This window comes from Triplophysa rosa, linkage group LG10 (assembly GCF_024868665.1).
Source record: "Triplophysa rosa linkage group LG10, Trosa_1v2, whole genome shotgun sequence".
Lineage (NCBI taxonomy): Eukaryota > Metazoa > Chordata > Actinopteri > Cypriniformes > Nemacheilidae > Triplophysa > Triplophysa rosa.
In genome coordinates, this window is record NC_079899.1 from 10,245,368 (window position 1) to 10,268,380 (window position 23,013).

A 23,013-nucleotide genomic window follows, 5' to 3' on the forward strand; every position below is an offset into this window, starting at 1 on the left:
TCATCTGGGTTATTGTGAAATATCCTGTAGTATTTATTTCAAGTAAATGAGATAAATATTGACAAAATGAAGTATAAAACATGTCCAGATGACCAAGAATACATTCTACAAGACATTGTATGACTATGATATTCAATATCTCCAAGGATGTAATAAGGTGATTACGCTGATTACGCTGAATTATACATAATTCCCCATTATTATTATTACAACTTTGAAAATCCAATAATGACAGTGCTTGTGGGCAAAACATCCCCTCAGAACACAGACGAAAGCATCTGATACCCATATCAGACCGTTTCAGAAAGGCCCCGGGTTGACAGATTTCTTAAAGGCTGTTTATGTGAATTGGTGTGTGTGTCTCACCTGGAATGTCTGTGCTCCCTCTCCACGGGCTATCTGACACGAGGAGTTCAGCTCCATTTGGCCCTGAGGTTTCCGGATCACGTCACTCTGAAAGCAGAACAAAAGAGAGATTTCATCAGTGCTGAAACTCTAAACTTCCTTCCCTCACACTAAAAAAAGACAGAATTTGTGGAAATGTATACTCACTGGAGACTTATAGTACAAGATCTCGCCATTTCTCAGTATAAACCAGCGTCTCTTCCATGCCTTCACCTGACTGCCCATCTTCAGCAGGTAACCTGCCTTCTCTAGAGTTTCCTATACAGAAAGACACATGATATGAGTAATATATGAGGACTGTCAGTTGAATAAAAAGTTTAACATAATTATTTGATTGATTAATGCATTTTTAATGTATGTTTTTTATTCCCAAAATAAGAGAATTTAAGACATTATTGTGGCACATGGGAAACGCATTGAATAGATATTATAAAAGGTGGCATTAGAAGTCAATATACTGTATTGTTTATTATAAAGATCTAAATTAAATAGCACTCTTGGAATATATTGTTTGTCCAGTGAAATCAGTAAACCAGAAAATTTTTATAACAATTACACAGTGTAACAAATTTTTTAAGACGTTGTTTCGCTTTAATTTTTACTGTTTTTGTTACTGAAGTTTAACATGCTGAATATGATACATGCAATTTTTTACCATCAACAGTGCTCACAAAAAACGATAAAATATTTTCACACATTTATACATTTCGGTATTATTATTCGTACACAGAAATGACAAAGTACTGGCATAACACCGAGTTCAAAACAACAGTTTTACATAACAGTTACTAAAAATGAGTTGTCCAAAACTTCAGTGTACATTTGTTCGTTTTTGTGTTTTATGACCAATACTGTCTTCACAAACGAAGTTCCAGGCGTAGTCACCCATCATCGCTTCATCCCATCTTCCATGTGCTACAGAAATTTCTAGAATTTTCTGTGACAATTGGAAAATAATTTTTAAAATATGTCAAAATTTCTACAGTTTTTGTTTATTTGCAATTTATCGATACATCATAATTAAAGGGGATGTGCAACAGTTTTTCATGCATTCTGACTTCTTTACAATGTTAAACGTGCTGTCTTCTCATGCTTGACATGGTCAACTCGTCAAAAAACGAGTTTGACATAGTATTTCTGTTCGTATAGGTTTCGGAAAGTTTTTTTCGAACATGAAAATCTGTTTCGTAACAACTTTTCTTAGTCCTTTATTGGACAATTCTGACGGAAAAGCACCCCCAAGCGTCAACCCCCCAGAGGGAGAAGAAAGAGCACGCCCACGTGTCAACCAAGGAGAGCAGAGAAGGAGCATGCGCATGCACATGCGCACACGTCAACCAACTGGAGCAAGAGAGAGAGAGCACTGCGTTCGCAAAGTTCAGCTGTTTGTTTGTTCACTGCTTTTTTGGTGAGGAATGTTATGTAAACGGTGGATATAACTCTGGATTTGGAGATCGTTTGAAACTGATAGATGGAGCGGTAAGTGAAACTGAGTCATCTGTCTGTGTTTTGTTGGCAATGAATGGGTGCGCATGTGCTTTAGTTACGCCCTCCCCCCCCCGCACGCGTTGTATGTTTTCAGAAATAATCATACAGCTGTATCTGTCTTTTATAAATGTGATCAAACTATACTGTAGACTCTACGGATATTTGAAGGGTGCAAAACTATTCTGTAAGTACTCAAGATTAACATGAGATATGCAGAAACTGTCTGAGATACGGCCACTTTAATGATATAAGCTTAAAATTTACTTGAGCTAAATATACACTAAAACATTGACGCTACATGAAAATAAATATTACCACAATAATTAGCGCCACAGAATTGTACAAGAACTATAAAAAGGTCGGGCGAAACAACCTTTTTACAGCTTTCCTGTAGCTCAGTGGTAAGAGCATTGCGTTAACAACGCAAGGTTGTGGGTTCGATCCCAGGGATTGCACATGCCTATGTATAAATGTATAGGATAAAGCAATGTAAGTCGCTTTGGATAAAAGCGTCTGCCAAATGCATAAATGTAAATGTAAAAATGTCACACTGTGTTATTTATTAACACAAAAAGTCCCTCATACAGTACCATACAAAAAAATACAAAAGAATTTGTGACAAACATCCCCTGAAAAATCTCTGTACTGTAATATATGACCATTAATAGAGGTAAAAAGTTGCTCGAAGATGACTTACCTGCCCGATGCTCTCGCAGGAGTAAGAGGACGTGCGCTGAACCTTGTGCTCAGGCTCAGAATAGTCACTGTCCAGAGAGTACGCATCTGGAGGAATAGCATAGTCACTCTCAGAGCTGATGGAGGACATAGACACACCTGTGACACAAAAGATCCAGATTCAAAAGATGAGTGTTTGAAAAGATTAAAAGAGACTTTCAGTGTGCTTTGCAGATATTCTCACCTCTTTTCACAGCGCGAGGACTACCGGGGGTGCTGCCCTTCTTATCTGGCCCCAGAGTGGATGTGTGCAGACTGGCCAATGAACTGCTGTCGTCCTCTGAACCAGAATCATCATCAGGGAGAGGGACGCTGCTGATTTGAGTCGCCTTCTGAAAGGGCATAAGAGCATTGAGAGACATACAGCCGCCATTCAAAATTTTCATTTAATCAGCATTTCTAGATGTGTTGTGGCCATTCCAGTTCAGTGTCTGTTGAATTTCAACAAAATCATCAAAAGCATCTTTTCTGTTATTTTGACCTGTTTCTCCGGGTTCTTTCCATTTTCTTGCAAAGTGCAAATAGAAACAATTTGAAAATTGGGATAAATATTGTTAGTAGTTCACACAATGAAACAAAAACAATAGTTTTACCTAAACACAGACCTATAAATAGTAAATGCAGAAAAACTGAAACCGGTTGAAGCCCTTATCAGATTCAAGCAGTGGCGGATCTAGGATTTTTTTTAAAGCAGGGGCAACATTGGGGCCACAATTTACAGAGAGGGGGCAAGTAATAGTGCGCAATTCTTTTTCATTTTCAATTGCTGCTGGCACTACAAGATTTCTGAACAAAACACTGGAGATGAGTTAGAGAATGATGCAGGTTTATTTATGATAGACAGAGACGAGTATAGGTCAGTAAGCAAGCCAACACAACACAAAAGTTTTATATACTTAAAAACACACTTTTGGTATTATCCGTCCCTAAACTATTTAACTTCCCTGAACTATGTTAGTTAACTAACTGTTAACTAATATGTGAATCCTACATTTAATATAGCTGCTAAACAAATAAGGTAAACTTGGACAAAATAAGTGCATGCAGTTTACATATGAACGTGACCGGAGATGAACATACTTAAAAAACAAAGCAGTGGATTTCTGCTTTGACAGCCGCGAGGCCACGCCGAACACTGCAAGTGTGTGTTAGAAGTCTGGAATGGTGATAAAACATTTGTGATTTGTACGTTTTTTGTCTTTAAACCAAACTTTTAGATCTTTAGCTGGTAAAGTTTAAATCCTGTCTGGCTAGTGCGCGGAGAGTAGATGGTCTTTTGTGGCTGCTCGAACACCTTCAACTACATGAGCGTCTAACATTACACCACAAACACAATCCGGTCGAACATGTTTTTGACTTCTTCTGGAAGTGGTAGAAAGTCAACAAGCTCAAAACGTTTCACACCCCGTTTACACCTGTGTTAACGTCGTCCACTTGTGATCCGATCGACCAAATCTCATATCAGGTGTAGGCTACAGAGGCCCTGAGAGTATAGGGGTACTTCAGCGGCCAATAAGATCTCAACTGGGGCCAGATCCGCCAGTGGATTCAAGTCACTAATGCTTGCCTACAGGACTATCACTGGATCTGCACCGGCATACTTTCACACCCTCCTACACCCCATCAAGAACCCTGAGTTCAGCAAACCAGCGGCGTCTTGTATTGCCTTCTCATAAGGGCTGTAAATCGCTTTTCCGCTCATTCTCCTTCTCAACTCCTTCCTGGTGGAACATTCTTCCTAACTCAGTCCGGTCAACCACATCTCTCACAACATTCAAAAAACTACTTAAAACCCATCTCTTCTGTGAATACTTGACAGACAAATAAAATAAAAAAATAAAAAGCAGGTATTGGTCTAGCTTTTGCTGAAACTAGTAACTTTGTATTAGCACCTTTTGTCTTATTGCTCCTGTATGACATATCGCTTATTGCTCCCTGAACTCTCTGTAAGTCGCTTTGGATAAAAGCGTCTGCTAAATGACTAAATGTATCAAAAATAGATATTATTTCTCAAACAAAATAATGTAATGGCTGTGTCCGAATACAAACTGACTGTTGTCTACTCCCTGTGCTGCAATTATTTACATAAACAGGATTCTAACAGACACAGAACTTTGTGATTGATTTAATTGCAATGCATTATGGGATCTTTTCATTCATAAAGGGTAGACAGTATGAAAGTTTGTAATAAAAATGGGAAGCAAAACTTTGTCTAACAATGTTATCTATGTATACAGCTCATTTCGTTTTAAGACGGTCAATATCACCATTAGTACCTCTGACACTTACGACATGATGAATAAATAATAGTCATATTGATGATGCAATCTTACCCCTTTAAGTGTGGCATACACAGGGACGCTCATGTTCTTATAAATGAGGTGGGAGAAGGGGCCAGCAATAGCGTGTTGAGGTTGGGTGGACACTGAAGAAACAAACGAACAACATGTGTACAACTTTGCAAAGCTGTAAAACTTTCATAAGGCCTGTGTGGGCATTTCAATATAATTTCAAAAGGCCAAATTTACAGAGACCAACTACATAGCCAAATATGTTGTGTAAATGTAATGAGCTCTTTTTATTTTGCATGAAAGACTCATTTTGTATATAATGAAAGAAAAACACAAAAGATTATTTTGAAGTAAGTCCCCACTCTCAAGATATATCTTGAACGACTGTATTAGAGCTTAACGTAGTGCTTAATCCTCTACTCTAAACAGTATTTGATTATTTACAGCAGTTACAATCACGTTCTACATCCATTTGTAATTAAAACAAACAAACTGTCTTTAAATCTTTTAAACCATATACTTAAAGCTGCGTTAAAGGGATAGTTCACCCAAAAATGAAAATTCTGTCATCATCTACTCACCCACAGGTTGTTTCAAACCTGTATAAATGTCTTTGTTCTGCTAAACACAAAGTAAGATATTAGGAAGAAAACAGATCTCATCCCCCATTGACTCCCATAGCATTTATTTTTCATACTATGGCAGTAATTGGGGGATTAGATCTGTTTGGTTACTGACATTCTTCCAAATATCTTGCTTTGTGTTCAGCAGAACAAAGAAATTGATACAGGTTTGGAACAACCTGAAGGTGAGTAAATGATGATCAATTGATTTCAATTTTTGGGTGAACTATCCCTTTAAGGCAGTGACAATACAGAAGGAGTACAGATGAAGGACCTACTAGGGGGCTTTATACAAGTAAAGGTATATACCTTGACTCGCTGGCAAATTTTGAAAAGTAAGATCATGTACAAATACACACTGCACGTCTTGCGCACTGATCCCACTGCAGCATCCACTTCCCAAGATTCATTCTCTTTAAGAGAGCATGGGCGGCTGTGAAATAATTACAAACCGGTTTCATGCTTTCATCATTGCTGATTGAAGAGCAGGGCTTCCATTCTCACCCTCTACTCACAGACACAGACCTCCTCAACAAACCTTCTTAAACCTTCAATAAACGGAGGTAACACCTGCACAGGTGTGTTCCTCTCAGGTATGAGGAAGTGACATCAAACAAGACATGACCTCTAATTGACAGATCTAAGAGCACGGCATTACTTTGAGTTGCAGGAACTACCAGCAAGTTGCAGGTGACAGAAGTTGGTGATTAGTTGACTGACCTCTTGCAATAGTCTTGGTTCCAAGACAGGCCTCTGAGACTCTCATTCCAGATTTAGCTACTGCATAAATACGGCTCTCCTGAAAGACAGAAGCAAACAGTAATGTAAAACAATACATTTAAATTGTTTGAAGAACATGTAATTGGTTCTATTTTACCCAAGAAGGAAATCTGTGCAAAGGCGGAGTAGGTGGTTTTAGTGTTTCTGGATCCATCATCTCCAGTTCCTTGTCCAACCCTTCAAACACAAATCCATCAGAAGACAGTTCTTCCATCTCTGGTCCCTCCACCACCCCCTCCATGCTCTCTGGAGGTCTTTCATCAATGTCAGTCTCCTCCAGCCTATGTGTGGAAGCCAAAACCACACTTTGGCAGGACTGAGAGGTGCTGTTTCCAATATCAATGTTGATGTTCACCTGGTGGAAGCGCTCAATGCCAGGCTGTGGCTGACTGTGGTGCTTTTTCACTAACTGGATGCTGTCCCGGGGTGTCAGAGGGGTGCGCACTTTGGGCAGGGTCATGCTGGTGCCTGAGGGCAGGGTCATAGGGAAGGGGATTGACAGTGGGAGGCGGATTAAAGGAGGCGAGAGGGGTGCGGGGGGAGGGCTCTTAGGAGTTGGGGTGGGTGTGTCAAAGCCACCAGGATCCGGAGTATCATAAGTCGAGGACGAAGAAGAGGATGACGAGGAGGATCGGAGGCGCTGGGAGCGGAATTTGCTGTTGAGTTCATCGGAAAAGTGGTCTCCTCTCTCATGTGTCATTCCAAAAGAAAGCTCCGCCCCCTCTCCTCCCTCCTTTACTAAAGTTGAGGTGTCAACCTCATCTTGACTAGACTTAGGAGAGTCTGCTTTATCGTGTAACGTGGGAAGTAAGGATGCACTATGAAAAGCAGAATCACAGCCTTCAGTCAATTTTCTCTTGCCATCTGCAGTAAGAAACAGATTGCTTAACTTTAGATAACAGAAAACAACACAAGAGCTTCTAAAAAGTGACCTGTAGGCAACAGAAAAGCTTACAGAGAAAATATTTATACTAATTTAGACAAATAATAAACTAATTGCCCAATGGCAAATGTAAGATGGTCGGAATGTCATTATTTTATTTCACAGAGAAGATATAGATGAAGCACCTGTGGATGCAGCTATGCGGGACCCAGTCAGTCTCCATCCTTCCTCCTGGACAGGAGGTGTTCCTGGGCAGCTGGGAGGGTGTAGGGGGCTGGAGGGAACCAGATGGGCATCCAGCACTGGAGACATGGGTCTTTCAAGAAGAGCTGACAGAAACACAGTGAAATGTACACTAAAATAAGCCAAAGCACATAGTAAATAAAAAAATATAAAAAGAAACTATATTTACTTTGAAGCTTGTCTTGCAGTATGAGGAGCTGCTCTGCCTGTTTTAGATTTGCTTTCTTTAACTGCTGGTTCTCTGTTTCCATCTAGATGGGAGAAGATGAAAGGATGGGCTATTTGTCTCAAAGACTTGTTTTCTAAACCGCTCTTCCGCAACTCACCTCTCGTAGCTTAAAAGTCACCCAGTCTTTGATTTTGGCAGCCTTCTCCTCTATAATCTTGGCTTCTTGGGCACGAACCAAGTTCTGGAGATAGGGAGGACAGGTTTTGTGCAACTGAACGTTTCAACGCATCCTTGAGCGTTTAATGGACATATATGGCCATCTCTCTCTCTCTCTGTGAGGTCGATTCATACCTGCTTCTCCAGCTGCCCCTCCAGTTTCATTATAATCATGTCTTTCTCCTGCATTTGACTGCTCAACTCTTGATACTGTCTGTACAAGGAGTTTTCTGATTCGCTGGGTTGCATGTTTGCAGATTTGAGCTTCTCCTCCATAATAAGAACCTATAATGATAATCTTAAATCATCCTGATTCAAATGTATAATATGCACTGTGTGGGATATAATTTAAAGTCCCCCTCTGGTCAATAATTTAATCCTTTAAAACTAATCTTTGACCATCAAAATAACATATGTAAACATTTTTTTTCCTGTGAATTTTTCCTCCATCTATCAAAATTTTTTTCCTGCCTTAAAATAGCTTGAATAATACACTGTAATACTCTTCAAAGTAAGGAAGAAAGGAGGCGGGAACCGGCGAACGTTCAACCAAACTTTTAATAAAATAAACAAACAACAAATGAAAGTAAAGGGCCAACAGCTACCTCACGGTCAACTGCCGGCCACACAAACATAAATAAAACTTAACACAATGTCCAGGCCTGGTCCTCTCTCGTCCTTCAGTCCTGTTGCTCGTCCTTTTATGCTTCCGCTCCTCCGTGAGAGATGCGATACCGGTGCAACGCGCAGCTGACACTCATTATCACTCGCGTCACCGGCCTCGCACCGTTCCCTCACGGCTCTCATCCTGCCTTCCTCGTTACATACACCTCAACGTCACTAAGTTTACACAGATACATGAATATGCAAATGAGCTCTGCCTCCATTCAGTCGCAGTCTACAGTTACAGACGCTGCTAAACCTGAAAGTGAAACTGAGAGCTGACACAGCAGTGCAGCGATCGATTCAGCCCGAATATATGCGCCATCTTTACATTTTCATGCTTCAAAACGCTGATCCACAGGGGTCAAATGAGTTAACGTGATTGGTTACAGGTTTATGACATCATCAACCTGGGCAGTTTCAAACTGCATTTTTAAACTGTCTTTTGTAAACTGTAGTTTTATGGAGAAAATACTCAACAACGGTTTAAAATTATATATTTGCACATGGTTTGACTTAAAGCAAATTAAAATCACCTAAACATATAAACAACATTAAAAACTTGATTTTCACCACATGGGGTCTTTAACATTTAAATAAGAAAGCAATATAAAGAAATAAAGGGGAGATGCTGTACCTGTTTCTCAGCTTTCTCAGCCCTCTGGTCAGACTCTATCACTTTTTGCTCCAACTCTTGCATCTATAGGAAGGAACAGAGAGGATCATGGGTAGTTATTTCAAGAAGTGTGTAGTCAAGACCACCTGGACCAAAACCAATACACTGAGGGGTTGAGCCCACGACAGGTTCAACACCAAAATACACCGGCACAAAAAAGTAATTGTGGTCTTGAAATTAAATCCAGAATGGTCTCAAGACTACTCAAGTATTTTTTACACAGAGGGACATGGGACATGTGTACATTATATGCTAAGGGAGTCCTATTTTAGTAAAGTAAACTATGAGTGAGTCTGAGGTAATAATCTGTCCATCAAACTTTGAACATAAGTACCTGTCATGCCTGTCAACCTTGCACTGCGGGTTCAGGCACGCTTATGCCACAAACCTCTACAAGACTACATTTTTGCTTACATATGTATTCTGTATGTGGCCATTTTTATGCATCAGGTAATGTTTTTTCCCCACTGAAAATAAAATGTTACATGATTGTAAGTGACAAAACTAATAAAAAAAAACATTGTTTAATGCTGTTATTCTGAGTTATGTTGGCTTATTGAGGTACTCAGAAATGTACAGAGGATTTTCTGTCATATCACTGATATATCAGTTTCTTCTTTTTATCTAAAAAACGCTCATATTTGCCAGCCAAAAATCCTTATTTTCACATACAGTGTTATACGACCGGAAATAATCTTGCGCGCACTCGCTGATCGAAAATCTAATACGGCGGCTTTGTGCAACTAGTCCATACCACACACAGTATGTTAAAGAGGAGTTTGGACCAACTAGACTTCACTGTTGGTGGGACTACCCACATCCCAGCAAACACAGAACGTTCCCATAACTTTAGTTTTTGGTTCCCTTTTGGTTATTTTTGTGGGAACCAAAAAATAACGTTCTAAGAACGTTCTTTTCAGGTTTTATATTTTGCAACCAGAAAATAACGTTCCCAGAACGTTGCAGAATTACAGAAACTAACGTTTTATTAACGTAAAGAAAACTTTCCTGGAGAACCAAAAACGAACCCTAGAAAATACAGTTCTGGAAACCAAAATCTAACGTTAGGGGAACGTTCTGGGAACCAAAAATTGTTAGCTGGGATGTGATCTATGCTTCACATTTCTATCAGGGTAACATGATAGAAATTGAAAACAAGTGTCACGCACTGTACCGTGTGGACGTGGCTGTTAGGACAAAACTCGAAATAACATGGCTTGTAATTTATCGCTTGTAGAAACAGTGTTACTGCTGAGTTTGCAGTCTGAGGTAAAAATGTCACTCTGCACCATCATCTTTACTAAAAACCATAAACAGATGTAGCCTGTAATACAATGAGGCCATTAAAATTTTTCTTTTGTTTAGTTTGGGGTGAAAAATACATCTCCGATATAAAAATAGATTGGAAAAATGGATGAGACAGCTTACATCTATTGAGATGCTCAAACTTTCGCCTGCATGTTTGAAAAAGCTTGTGAGAAAGCACGTCCAGTTCATGGACCTCACATGCCTTGTGCCCATTCACCCATTATAAGGAGGACAAGCACACTAATAGATTTCCACTGTATGGTGGAGCCCTTCTTTTGTTCCAACTTCTTTGTTCATCTTTTTGTTTCCACCCTTCCCCATTCCTCAAGCCGAAAATCCAAGGTTTCACAGAATGCACCCACTCAACACGAACATTCCCCAAGCATTCGGGGCCAGCGGAGCAGCCTGTGAGGTCATTGTGTGCAGGTTTGACTCTTCACCTCGGGGTCAGCAAATGTACATGAATGAATAGATGACGCTGCGACACATGTGAAGAGGCACAGGGACTCACCGACACTTCATCAATCCACATTACTGTGGGAACAGTGACTACTCAGCCGACCTCAGGTTCGCCTACCCACCCAACAATGATCCACCGAGCATTAAACTGTTGTCCAACAACCATGTCATATAAGGTTTAGATATAGGGAGTGCTTTTTGGCCTGGATAGACCCAATGTGAAGTTCAAATTATGATTCAGCGAAGGTCTGTAGATGGTCTAATGGAATAATATACGGTTGATAGACCACATGTTAAACAGGGCACCAGGTGACAGACAACAGGGTATGTGGAACATTTACCAACTGTTCTTTTGCAGTTGCTATGGAGAAATTAACTCCAAAACTTTCTTATACAGCTGAACACCACGTCAGAATATGGAAACAGGGAATGAAAACTATGTATAAATGACTCTAAAGCATAGCATCTAACTCCAGTACCATGATCAGGTTGCCCTGGTCTTCCCACACAGAAACTACTGCGTGTACCATATTAGACAGAAACACCAAAGGTCTAAAGCAACCATGGCTCAACAATTAATTAGGAAACATAAAAAAAGAGAAAGAACAAGGAAGTAAGGAGGGTGCATTTAAAGAATATTTAAAGAAAAAACTAAAAAGAGAGACAGTGAGGAGTAAGAGAGCGAGAGATTGTAGGAAAGCCTGATTGCTATTGCAGGCTAATCTTCCTGTCTGGCTCATTATAAACAGCTCAGAGACTGCAGAGAACTCGGCCAAATCAAAGCTGAGAACTAGCAGACTGAATGTTTTATATCTTCTCTCCCAATTTAAACACAAACACATGCAGCACTCATTTCTATGTAAAATCAGATCACAAAAATCAAGTCAGTAAACTAAAACGGCGTATGCAACTTTACAAGCAACATTACATGCAAAATTCAATGCGTTGTGTCGTTGCATCATTTCTGGTGTGGACAAAGTGTTATATGTTACCCACAACTCCTTACAAGAGAGATGCATTGCATGAGGGATACAGTACTAGGGTTTGTGATGCTATACTAAAATAATAAATATGAAAGGAAATTTATGCTTAAAGGGATAGTTCACCCAAAAGTCATCATTTAATCATCCTCATGTTGTTTCAAACCTGTATCAAATTCTTTGTTCTGTTAAACACAAAGAAAGATATTTGTAAGAATGTTAGTGATTTTCAGTTCTGGGACATCATCCACTACCATAGTAGGGGTAAAAAATATTTTTTTGTTCTGTTGAACACAAAATGAGATATTTTGGAGAATTTAGGAAAACAAACAGTTCTGAGGCACCTTTGACTACCATTTCATTTTTCCTACTGTGGTAGTCAGTGATGTACCAGAAGTGAAATATTCTAAATATGCTAACATTCTTCCAAATATCTTTCTTTGTGTTCATCAGAACAAAGTAATCTATACAGGTAAAAATTGACATGAGGGTGAGTAAACGATGATAGAATTTTTATTTTTGGGTGAACTATTACTTTAGATGAGTTTTTGATGTGTGTGATTGTTAACAATTACAATGTTGTCCAGACAACAGTCACTTCCATTATGCATTAGTATGGCCCAGTACCTGCATACATTTTTACTAATCACTAAAATGTATATTTTTCCCTAATGAAAAACAGTATATACTTTTAGGTCATAGTACAAGTAGGCGAACTGGGACGCAGCAGTATTTAGAGCCATGGTTCATACAGTAGTATTCTACATTAATGTAGGGCTGTCAAACGATTAATCACAACTAATCGCATCCAAAATAAAGGTTTGTGTTTACATAATATATGTCACTGTACTGTTCATATTAATTTTGTATTTATAAACACATACATGAATACATATTTAAGAAATGTTTACATATTCATTTATATTTACCAATAATATACAAAATGAATATGCACAAACAAACTTTTATTTTGGACGCGATTAATCGCGATTAAACGTTTCACATTAATATCACGTGATATCACATGACCTCATTATGCACATTTTGATTTTGTGAGTGTTGTAAAAAGACGGTCCAATCAAATCATCAGAAAAAAGGTAGACCACACTGCATTGTGGGATACAGTATTTTCGCAATGTGCCCTGTTGTATCCTGCACACTTTGGTGGAAAATGGACATACTACATACACGACAGTAATACTATCATAGTAGTCCATGTGCACTCGCAAACAATTTTTGTCTGATCTCATTACATGACGAACTCACACGACGTTACAACAAAAGAACATGTGTACATAAATAGAACAAAAAATGTCCTCCCTCAAGCCGGAATAAGAGATCACACCCCTCTCACGGTTCGGTGTCAAGTCTTTCCTCTGCAAAGTGGGTCAATGTGTAAAACACTCCTAACGCCACCCAGAGAAACAGATAAGCGTTTGAATCTTTCTAAACAGACACCAGCAGCAAACACTCAGGACTTCCTTTTGTCCTCATTCTTTGCTCTTCAACAAAACAAGCAGAAACTCATGAGACAGAAAACCCTGAATGATTAAAAAAATGGGAGAGCGGGAGAGAGTGAAGGTCAGGGTGATGTGACAGTGATGACCAGAAAGCGAAGAAACCTGATGGAGGATGTTTGGGAGACATCCAAGACTTAATGTCCCTGTGGTCTGCGTGTTTGGACAGTAAACACCCCAATGGCACCACCACACGTACACAGACATAAACCCACACAACATCAGGCTTACCTCCTGGACTAAAAAGAAAAACATCCCTGATGCTGTTGGACCGAGTTATTTACATCAAGACAACCATGTATACGCATATGGTTTACAGACCAATCTTATATTGTTTATCTCTTCCTCAGTGAAGTCATGTTTATTCCACTCCATGTTTACAGAGGGGACGTTTTGCACCTAAAACTGGTTAGAAGGTGTTCTGGTGGTTTAAATGGTTAGAAATTTTCCCATTTAATGTGTCATTTAACATTATTAATGATGCTTTGAAAGGCAAAGTATTTTAAAAACACCAATTATTTAATGTAATTTATCCCCCAGCATTTGTGCAATGGTCTTGAATGACCCCACAAACTGTGTGGCTTGTTAAGAAGACTGTTGTTTTTATATATACAATACCGTTCAAGAGTTTAGGGTCACTTGAGTAAAATGTTTTTCATGATGAATGTTTGAACTTGAGTTGAGCGGAGGAAAACAGAAAATAGAACATACATTTCTTGCATTAAAAAAATGAAAATTCTACCTTAATTATTTTAGATGGATGGCTTGGTTAAAATAATACCAAAAACGCAGCTCACATAAGCCCATAATATGTTAACTTCTTCAAAACTGTTTAAAACAAATCTAAGAAGCTGGTTGTTAAAATGAGAACATTCTTACATATTCTAGGCAAAGGGTGACGTCTTTGTAGATGCTAAAATACAACAGTTAATACATTTTTCTGTTTAATCAACATAATTCCCGTATTACGTCTGTGATATTTCATAGTTTTGATAGGTTTACTATTATTCTTAAATGAGGAAAAATATATAAAAAATTAGCAACTTGTGACCCTTACATTTTTAACAATAGTGTTTATAGACCACTTTAGAAAAAGTTTTTACAAATGTTTCAACAAAATAAAACCAACAGAACATTTATAACCCAATCAAAATGCTCATTTAAATGTACAGTATATATCCCTGCTGTCCGTCTGAAACCTAGTAACTCCATATTTGGTTATTTTTATTTTCTGCCATATATGTCATATATATTATTAGTCACCCTTTATGTTTGTCACTTGGTTTAGCAAATATCTAACCAATAAAAGTATTAAAATATGCTTTTTAATTTTGACAACGCCGTATTTAGTCATTTAACAAGTGTTCCATTTCCTGAAAAACAGTGAATTTGGACATCTGAGGACAGCAACGATACTTAAGATTTTATTATATATGCAAGATTAAAACAAAATTAAATAAAACTGAAACCTTTTGCAAAGAGGTTTATAGGAATATGGGGTCTGCCAGTAAGAAGCTACCAAGCAACAGAACACCCTGGCAACTACTTACAGTAGCAATGCCCTAGAAACTGCATAGCAATGCATTAACAAAGACTACAATGCCATAGCAACAGAACAGTCATGCTCTGACAATCTCTGACACTGTGATGGCAAGTTTTACACAAGCAAGCCAAACGGATGTCAAAATCCCGTTAGTTTCACTGATCTGGTAAATAACAGAGGATTCCTTCCTTTATCCATGACACACACACACACACCTGTATATCCACTCAAGCACTGACACGAGTCAGTGGTTTCCCTATGACTTTCCCTGCAGGGCTGGCTGCCAAGTTTGACAGTTAACGTTTTCTTGCAAGACGAAACACTGAAGTCAATGCAGCATGACCAAACTGTAGAACAGGAGGGAGAGATGGAGGAGACAAGGAGGAACAAAATAGCTCCTTCCACTATGACTGAGGCAAATAACCTTTTTAAAGTAAATGAGCAATACAATCTTTACACTACATCTACGAATTTGACTTTTTACGCACTCAGACGTTTTATATTTTATCAGTATGCCCATGTTTGTGCATATCAAACCCATGACCTTGACATCACTAGCACAAGACATTGTGATGTTCTGTGAACCATATACCATGGTATGTGCATGACACTCTATTATTTCACCATGATAGAGCATACAAAATCTATAGTTAACAAATTGGCCACAATCCAGCTCAAGAGTTATTTGTTTTGTCAAATAAGCTATGAATAAAACACACACACAAATATATATATATATATTATGTGCATAACTGGAATACAACAGGGTGTTGTAATTGTTAATACACAATTCCCTTTACTTACCCTTTCAGCGAGTAGGTGTCGAATGTTTCCCGCTTGCAGACGAAACCTCATGAGCTGCGTCTCCAAGGCGATGCATCTCTTTTGCCAATCCACACAAGTGTTGGGCACTGCTGCTGTGGCGGTGCTGCCCTCCATCACCTCTATCATCTGTGCTCGTGTGCCAGTCTGCCAACTTGAAACACAGATGTAAACATGTATGAGGAACAGCAGTGGTAATTTGACAGGTGGAAAATGAACTTTGAGGGTTTGCTTGAATACAATGCACATACAGCTCCTGCATTTTCCACAATTGACTGAGTCTGAGACTCAGGCTACATTAATACCAGATTGGGAGACCAGCATAAATCAATTAACACTAGCAAATCACCTTAGACTTGTTAAAATTATCAACCTAAATATTTCTCTTTAAATTGTATAAATTTCAACTTATAATAAAAACATGATATCATTTAATAAGTATTACTGTTTTGAATACTGTATAACACCACTCTAATGCCATAGGCCAACCAGTTCTTTATCAGCATTAACAATAAATAAAACATATTGATCAAGCAATAGTGTAATAGTTTCATGTCAGGAACATTCTGACATGTTTATTGTGCCTTTGGAAACTAGATTTTTATTCCATTAGACAGTCTAATAAAAAAGAGGCCAAAATCCATGTAATCCAAAGATGGCATTTACCATAAAATGAGAACACTGCTGACATCATTGGTTTGATGGTAAATGCTCTGGGGCCAAGGGTCTCATTCACCTCTCTTGTATCGTTTTCCTCTTTTCAATGAGCTCACTTTTAAGCCAGTACCTTGGTAACCACTAAAAAGCAAACTTGAACTGTGAGCTCAAAAAGATGACACATTTCTCTCTCACTGTACAGCACACAGTATAGACACTAACACGTCCATTAAGTAAGTATAGACACTAATAAGTCCAACTATACATGTTTAGACAGTTTACCCAGAACCCCAAGCAATCTCTGCCCCATATTCAGCCACCTAAATATCCCTGCTCAAGCAATCCCTTCTTAATTACAGACCCAGGGAGAAACAGGATCTCGGCCCACACAATGGAGTCTTTCTGCATGACAGTCCCATTACTAATATGAGGGAGGGGGTCTTTCTCCGTCTCCCCAAAAAAAGGATAAAGAATGCGGCAGCTCAAAGGAGACAAGCTCTTGAATAGTTGAAAGCGCGGGTTATTTTTACCTGACAGACATCTATAGTTTGTAGGTCCCAAGCACACGCTTGAAAAGTTCTGTGTTGTAGCAACGTAGGCAAACGTAGTGACAAAAGTCCTTGCAGTCCTGCGGTGTGCGAAGTTGTGCGCGCTGTATATCAAATCATCGCTGCAGCTTAAATAAATGCACCCTAACCTAAAGGTTTGAAAATGGCTAAAGATAACACCCCTATTCAGATGGTGAGGACATACAACGAAAGGTTACAATGCAAAAGAATATATTTTTGGCAAACTTCAAAACAGTAACAATTGAAGTTTCGACAATATAATAGCATCTGTAACGGACAATAAACAGAAAGTAGTTGGTGAACGAGACACAAAAAGTCTCTACCGTGGCAGACATTTAAACTGCAGAGCGGCGCAACTGTGTCTTGTCGCGCTCTGCAATTAGCACAGTCGTAACTACAGCCCTGCTGACAAATTACAGAAGCGGCTCACAGAGAGATTCCTCTAGCTGACCAAAGAGCCATAACTCACTATCCAGTTATATACAGGCACGACTGAAGTCAAAACCTGAGGTTTGGGAAACACAGCCTGGCGGAGGCAGGCATGGCTGTCAGAAACCGAGGTCAAAAGAAGCCATTTCTCCTAGATGTCAATTTGTAATGTCAAATATAACAGCAACACGCAAATAACCGATTTGCACATGAACCCTCTGTGCTAATGCTTTAGGAAACAAGGCATTTTGCACTCTTGGCTTGTTTGTTTGACTGGGGGAGGGAGGGAAGTGAGAAGAAGCACCCCTAATGGTAGAACACTGGTTTTTAAAAGCATGTAGCCTACAACCTACCTAAACTTTGAACTTCTCTTTGCAAAAGGGCAAAATGTGTGCTAACAATGTGATATCAATGGCCATATCTGTATCAGTCAATTTTAGTGCTTTTTAAAATACTAACTTAAAAATAACTCAATTTTTAACTCAAACTCTATTATTGGGTGTGTCCTACATTTTTTAAAGTGTAATTAAAAACATTTACTCAAAAATTATTATAAATCAAAGAACTTAGACTTTTTAAAATGTGGTAGTAGACTCTAAAAAATGCTGGGTTTTTGTTACCCAACAATGGGTTGAAACAACTCAGCATAGGTTAATTTATAACCCAAGGGTTGGTTTGATGTTACACCACAGTGCGGGTTAAAAACAACCCAACAAGGGCTGTTCAACGATTAATCGCCATTGATCGCATCCAGAATAAAAGTTTGTGTTTACATAATATATGTCTGTGCACCCTGCGTATTAATTTTGTGTTCATAAACTAGTGATTAGGGCTGTCACGATTATTAAATAATCGTCTAATCGCGATTGTTTGACCTCATCGCGATGGTTTCAGATCATCGCAATTATTGCACATCTCTATAGAAGACACTAGGGGGAGCTGTAGTGCATCTGCATATTGCATATTTTAGTGTATATATTGTAAATAAAGCATGGTAATACTTGTAAAATGTACAATCACAACACAATCACTTTAAAAAAAAACTAAAGCATATAAATAACCTGCAGTACAATTTAATATTATTTCAGTGTGAAAACCAGTCTACCAAAATCTCATTAACATATAGAAGTAAACTTTTATTGTAGTCTTGCAAGTGAGAAAAAAACAGACTAGAAGCTTTTCTATGACTGATAGCATTTTAATGGTGGCTTCAATTCACGCCTGATCAATTTACTTAATTTACAAGTATTTGGCGGTTGTATTATTGACAGGTAAAAGCCTAAACCTTAAGTATGATGACCCAATTTTTTCCAATGTATTTCCAAGAAAAAGAACATAGTCTTTATATTCAGAACAATATGGTTGTTTAAAATAAAATATGTATGAGAGTTAAAAGTCAAAGCTCTAAAACAGACAATTAATTGTCATAATCGCAATGATTTATTAGACAATTAATCGTCAGCCAAATTTCATAATCGTGACAGCCCTACTAGTTATAGACCGATATATCGGTAGATATTTGTAATTTGTTTAATTATCGGCATTGGCTGATATATCGGCCACAGCAATATATCGGTCTATCACTAGTTTAATATGCACAGTGCACAGATATATAATTAGATTATTATGTATATATTATGTAACAACATTTTAGGACTCTTTTATGTTCTGATACGTTTTCATATTTCAAAATTCAAAGACAGGATAAGGGTTAAAATATATCAAATAGAGTTGCGTATAATATTTGTTTGACAGTATTGACAAAAAGTTCCCAAAACTTTAAATGTGATTCTCATAGAATGAATGAAAAAGTTTGAAATATTATCACCATAAATCACCATGAACATAAAAAATGCTCGTAAGTAAAGCACTATATCCCACCACATTACTAATTTATAGGGATGTAATGATTCACTGTGAGTTGGCTGAAAATCAATCATACTATGTGACGATTCAAGTCGGTTGAGATGTTAAATGAATCGCAACACACATTTTGACCAGCAGGGGCGGATATGCTGATATTTCGTAAATGTAAAATAAATCCAAGGAAACCACAAAGTCTTAGTTTGTTTATATTAAAGAGACTTTTGTGTTACTCGTTTTTAATTTTACTTGAAATTTGTTTTAAAATTGCAGTTTCGTTTTATTATTTGACATAAAAGATATTTTTATTTTACAAAGTAAATGTGCAGCATTTGAGAAATAATAAAAGGGCACTTGTTCATTTCTAATTTTCTCAACTCATTTTGTAAAAATTAATCGTACCGTGAAATTAGTATCATGAATAGCATCGCATCGTGAGCTGAGTGAATATGTGAAATGTGAAATAAACCTGCACATTAGTCACGCATCCCGAAACGCAGAACCAGATTTTATGGGGCTGCATCACTGCAAATTCTCCAATATGTCAAGGCAAAATCCTCTTGTAACGGCTCATAATGCTTCTTCTCTAAGTCCACCTTAAAGCCAGAAGCTTTCCAGAGCAGTGTCTCCTCCTTAAAGCATCAAACAGCCATGAAAGCTCTTACATCTCCATGCGGCAATAAAATGTGGATGCCAGATCACTGCAAAGCTTTACTGACAGAATCCATTTACTTTAAAGCGATGCTCCATAAGGAAACAATATGAACTATTTTACAAGCAATCATATGACCCAATTGATATCACAAGAGAAAAAAACTTTATGCGTGTGGGTCATGAAAGGCCAGCGGAAAACCAGGACACATCTCTGGTGCATCATTCAGTGAAACACAACCACCTCTGTGATTCCAATAAACGCATATCATAGTTCATGTACACACACACACCCTAAATCTCTGCTGAGCGTGCAGCTGCGGTGATGTAAGTGATTAGGTGATTAAATGATATCATCGCAACAGCCGTGTGAAATCCCCTCTGTTGTTTTTCAGGATTGTGTGTGTTAAGACCAAACTGGTTTTCCAAGAATTTGGCATCTCAAAGGAAAGACTCAAATCAGCAGTTCGTGGTGTGTATAAACGTGATTCTGTCATTGCAATGAACACGACCTGAACACAATCATTTACATTTATACATTTACCAGATGCTGTCATCCAATGCGTTTTACTGCATCAGTGTATCTATTTCCCAATTGAACCTATGACCTTGGCATTGCTAGTGCCATGCTCTTCCAGTCGAGCTCTGGGGAGAACAATAAACAGTGACATTTGAGTTTTATTCCTGCTGAATTTGTTTAAATATTTAAAGCATAGTAAGTGCTATATGCTATTTTGTCTGTGTGTGATCTCCTAAATTAATACTTCAAGTAGATATTACAGGTTGGAGCAGTCTTTAAACTTTCCAACTATTTGCTCTCGCACAGACTATACATCTCACAAGAGAAGCCGCCACACTCAGCTAAACTGAGCCTGACATCTTTTGTTTCAGCCTCTCCAGTCTGCAACAAAGTTTTCCATTTGGTGTCCATGCAACAATTTATGGCCACCCGTAACATCAGCTTTGGAGGTCTGACTAACTAAAAAGGCCTGCATGACTAGCCCAAAGTGGTAAACAGAAAATGGCAAAATAAATGTCACTCTAGATTCGTTTTGTCCTTCTTTTTGAAGCTTAAATGACTTCACAGAACGTCTCCATGGTTTCTCATTCCCCTGCTGAAAAAAATGGTAAACCAACCCAAGCAGGTCACCCCCCTAGACAATCTGGTCAGGTTTGTCTGTTTTGAAGGTTGTCAGCTGTTCAGGCTGAGAAACCTACCAAAAGCCAACTTGGCCAAGCTGACCAGCCCACCAAAGCACTTCAGGCTGATTTAAGCTATTCAGCGTAACTTGGTTTCTCAATATTCTTTATTTTACATGGACAGTTTATATGCCACTGTCTCTTTTATTTTTGGAGCTGCTTCAAATCAATATGTATTGTGACCAACGTGCTATAGAAATGACACGAATTAAAAATGAATTGACAAACAATTGTGAGTGAGTCTATGGCTTTGGCATTGATGCCACCATGAAAAGGCACTACTGAATATAGCGCATCGCCACATCCCTAGACTGCACAGATTTCATATTTAGGAGTGAGAACATCTGCTGTAAAATAAAACACCATTTTAGTGCTGGTATAAAAAGATTGGATTACATGAATCACACAGGAAGTCCATAACAGATGTAGATGAGCCATGAAAATCTCCAGCAGCTTCAATATTCCCTGTTGTTTCTCTCTTATCTGGTCTACAGGAAACCTTATATTCAGTCTAATAACAGGCTTCTGTAAACCGGTCACACTCATTATCAGCCTGAGCAGTAAATGAAGAGTTTGGTTCCAAAATGACATAACTCCGTTTTTGAAAATTTTCAAAAATCATGTTTTTTATTATGTTATCATGTTTTTATTGTGTTAGTTAGCTGTATTTTTGTTATTATGGCTTAAATCAAAACAAACCAACTGCAGTATGATTGATATTAATTGGAATGCATAATAAAAAAACATGATTTTGGAACATTTTTAAAAACGTTTGTAACGAAACTCTTCAAATATAGCTGAAGACATTCATCCATGCTGAGGTGTAAACATCATCAATATGATCACCTACAGTACAGCTAGGCTTATAACTTGCCTTTGTAATGTAATTTAACGTCATGCAACATCCACATGACATTAAATGCAGACCTGTCTTGCAAATTCTGTGTGTGTGTGAGAGAGAGAGATTTAAAGTTAAGAATAAACTTTAAAATAAGTTCTTGTGCTGACCTAAATGCGCGTGCGAGGTCAAAGCCAGATGTTATCAAACTCATTCATTGTAATCAAACACCCATGAGCACATTTGGACATGCACATGTAAAGTTGGAAACATAAACACTCTCAAGTTGTTTGCAAACACCATCAGTATTCTCTTTGCCTTTGCAATAGCCTACAAAACCGCATACGCATCGAAACGGTTACTGAAGATGACACGTGCAGGAAATATTGGGATTACTTTTGTCCGAAAATCGTACAACTCACAGGTGTGTCAAACTACTGAAAATGTCAACATTAACGTAGAGATAAACCGCCGAGCATGTCAACTAACTAACATTAGGGTCTACAACTGTTATACTGTTAAATCATGTCATGAACCAGAAACAAAACCCTGCACGAGAAGACAAACTTCACGTTTTTTTAAGAAACACGCGAGTCCTTTCAGCCTACCTTGTGATTGTCCTTCTGTTGACCGCTCAAGTTTTCACTTTAATGTTTCGAGTACGTCACATCGCTGCGCTTCCAAAGTTTGTCAACTCTAACCCCTCCTGTAAATCTTTCACTCGCATCGCTCCGTCTTGAGAAGTGTTCAGTGCTGCTCTGAACTCAGCAGACGTTGCAGCGGATCTCCATTCAGTAGATTCATCCTTTATTCCTTTAAAGAGCAGAGCGCTGGGCTCAGATTACGCCGGGAGCCAAACCCCCTCAATGCGCGTGTGTGTATGCCCTGCACACACAGGAAATTGCATCAGGGGCCACTACTGTCCCGACAAGTGTTCAAAGTTTTCGGACTCACTTATTATTTAAGTGGAATGTTATTAAATCATTCTGAGTAGTAGGCTACAGC

At 38.4% G+C, this 23,013-nt stretch overlaps 1 protein-coding gene across 2 annotated transcripts in view; it reads right to left on the reverse strand.

The window, feature by feature from the left end:
* The window catches only part of plekhh1 (pleckstrin homology domain containing, family H (with MyTH4 domain) member 1), a 45,605-nt gene extending 22,811 nt beyond the window's left edge, over positions 1 to 22,794 (reverse strand). The window contains exons 1-14 of one of the 2 annotated variants that reach the window (XM_057344628.1): positions 22,617 to 22,794; positions 15,784 to 15,955; positions 9,134 to 9,196; positions 7,969 to 8,118; positions 7,775 to 7,858; positions 7,618 to 7,699; positions 7,391 to 7,534; positions 6,420 to 7,186; positions 6,263 to 6,341; positions 4,962 to 5,053; positions 2,813 to 2,960; positions 2,591 to 2,727; positions 553 to 663; positions 367 to 453 (exon numbers count right to left, since the gene is read on the reverse strand). In XM_057344628.1, the coding sequence (XP_057200611.1) occupies positions 367 to 453; positions 553 to 663; positions 2,591 to 2,727; positions 2,813 to 2,960; positions 4,962 to 5,053; positions 6,263 to 6,341; positions 6,420 to 7,186; positions 7,391 to 7,534; positions 7,618 to 7,699; positions 7,775 to 7,858; positions 7,969 to 8,118; positions 9,134 to 9,196; positions 15,784 to 15,930 (2,091 nt within the window). In that variant the 5' untranslated portion in view covers positions 15,931 to 15,955; positions 22,617 to 22,794. Of the gene's footprint in view, positions 1 to 366; positions 454 to 552; positions 664 to 2,590; positions 2,728 to 2,812; positions 2,961 to 4,961; positions 5,054 to 6,262; positions 6,342 to 6,419; positions 7,187 to 7,390; positions 7,535 to 7,617; positions 7,700 to 7,774; positions 7,859 to 7,968; positions 8,674 to 9,133; positions 9,197 to 15,783; positions 15,956 to 22,616 lie in introns of those variants that run through there. The other variant, XM_057344629.1, reaches the window with a different exon arrangement.
* Between the last annotated feature and the right edge of the window lie 219 nt (positions 22,795 to 23,013).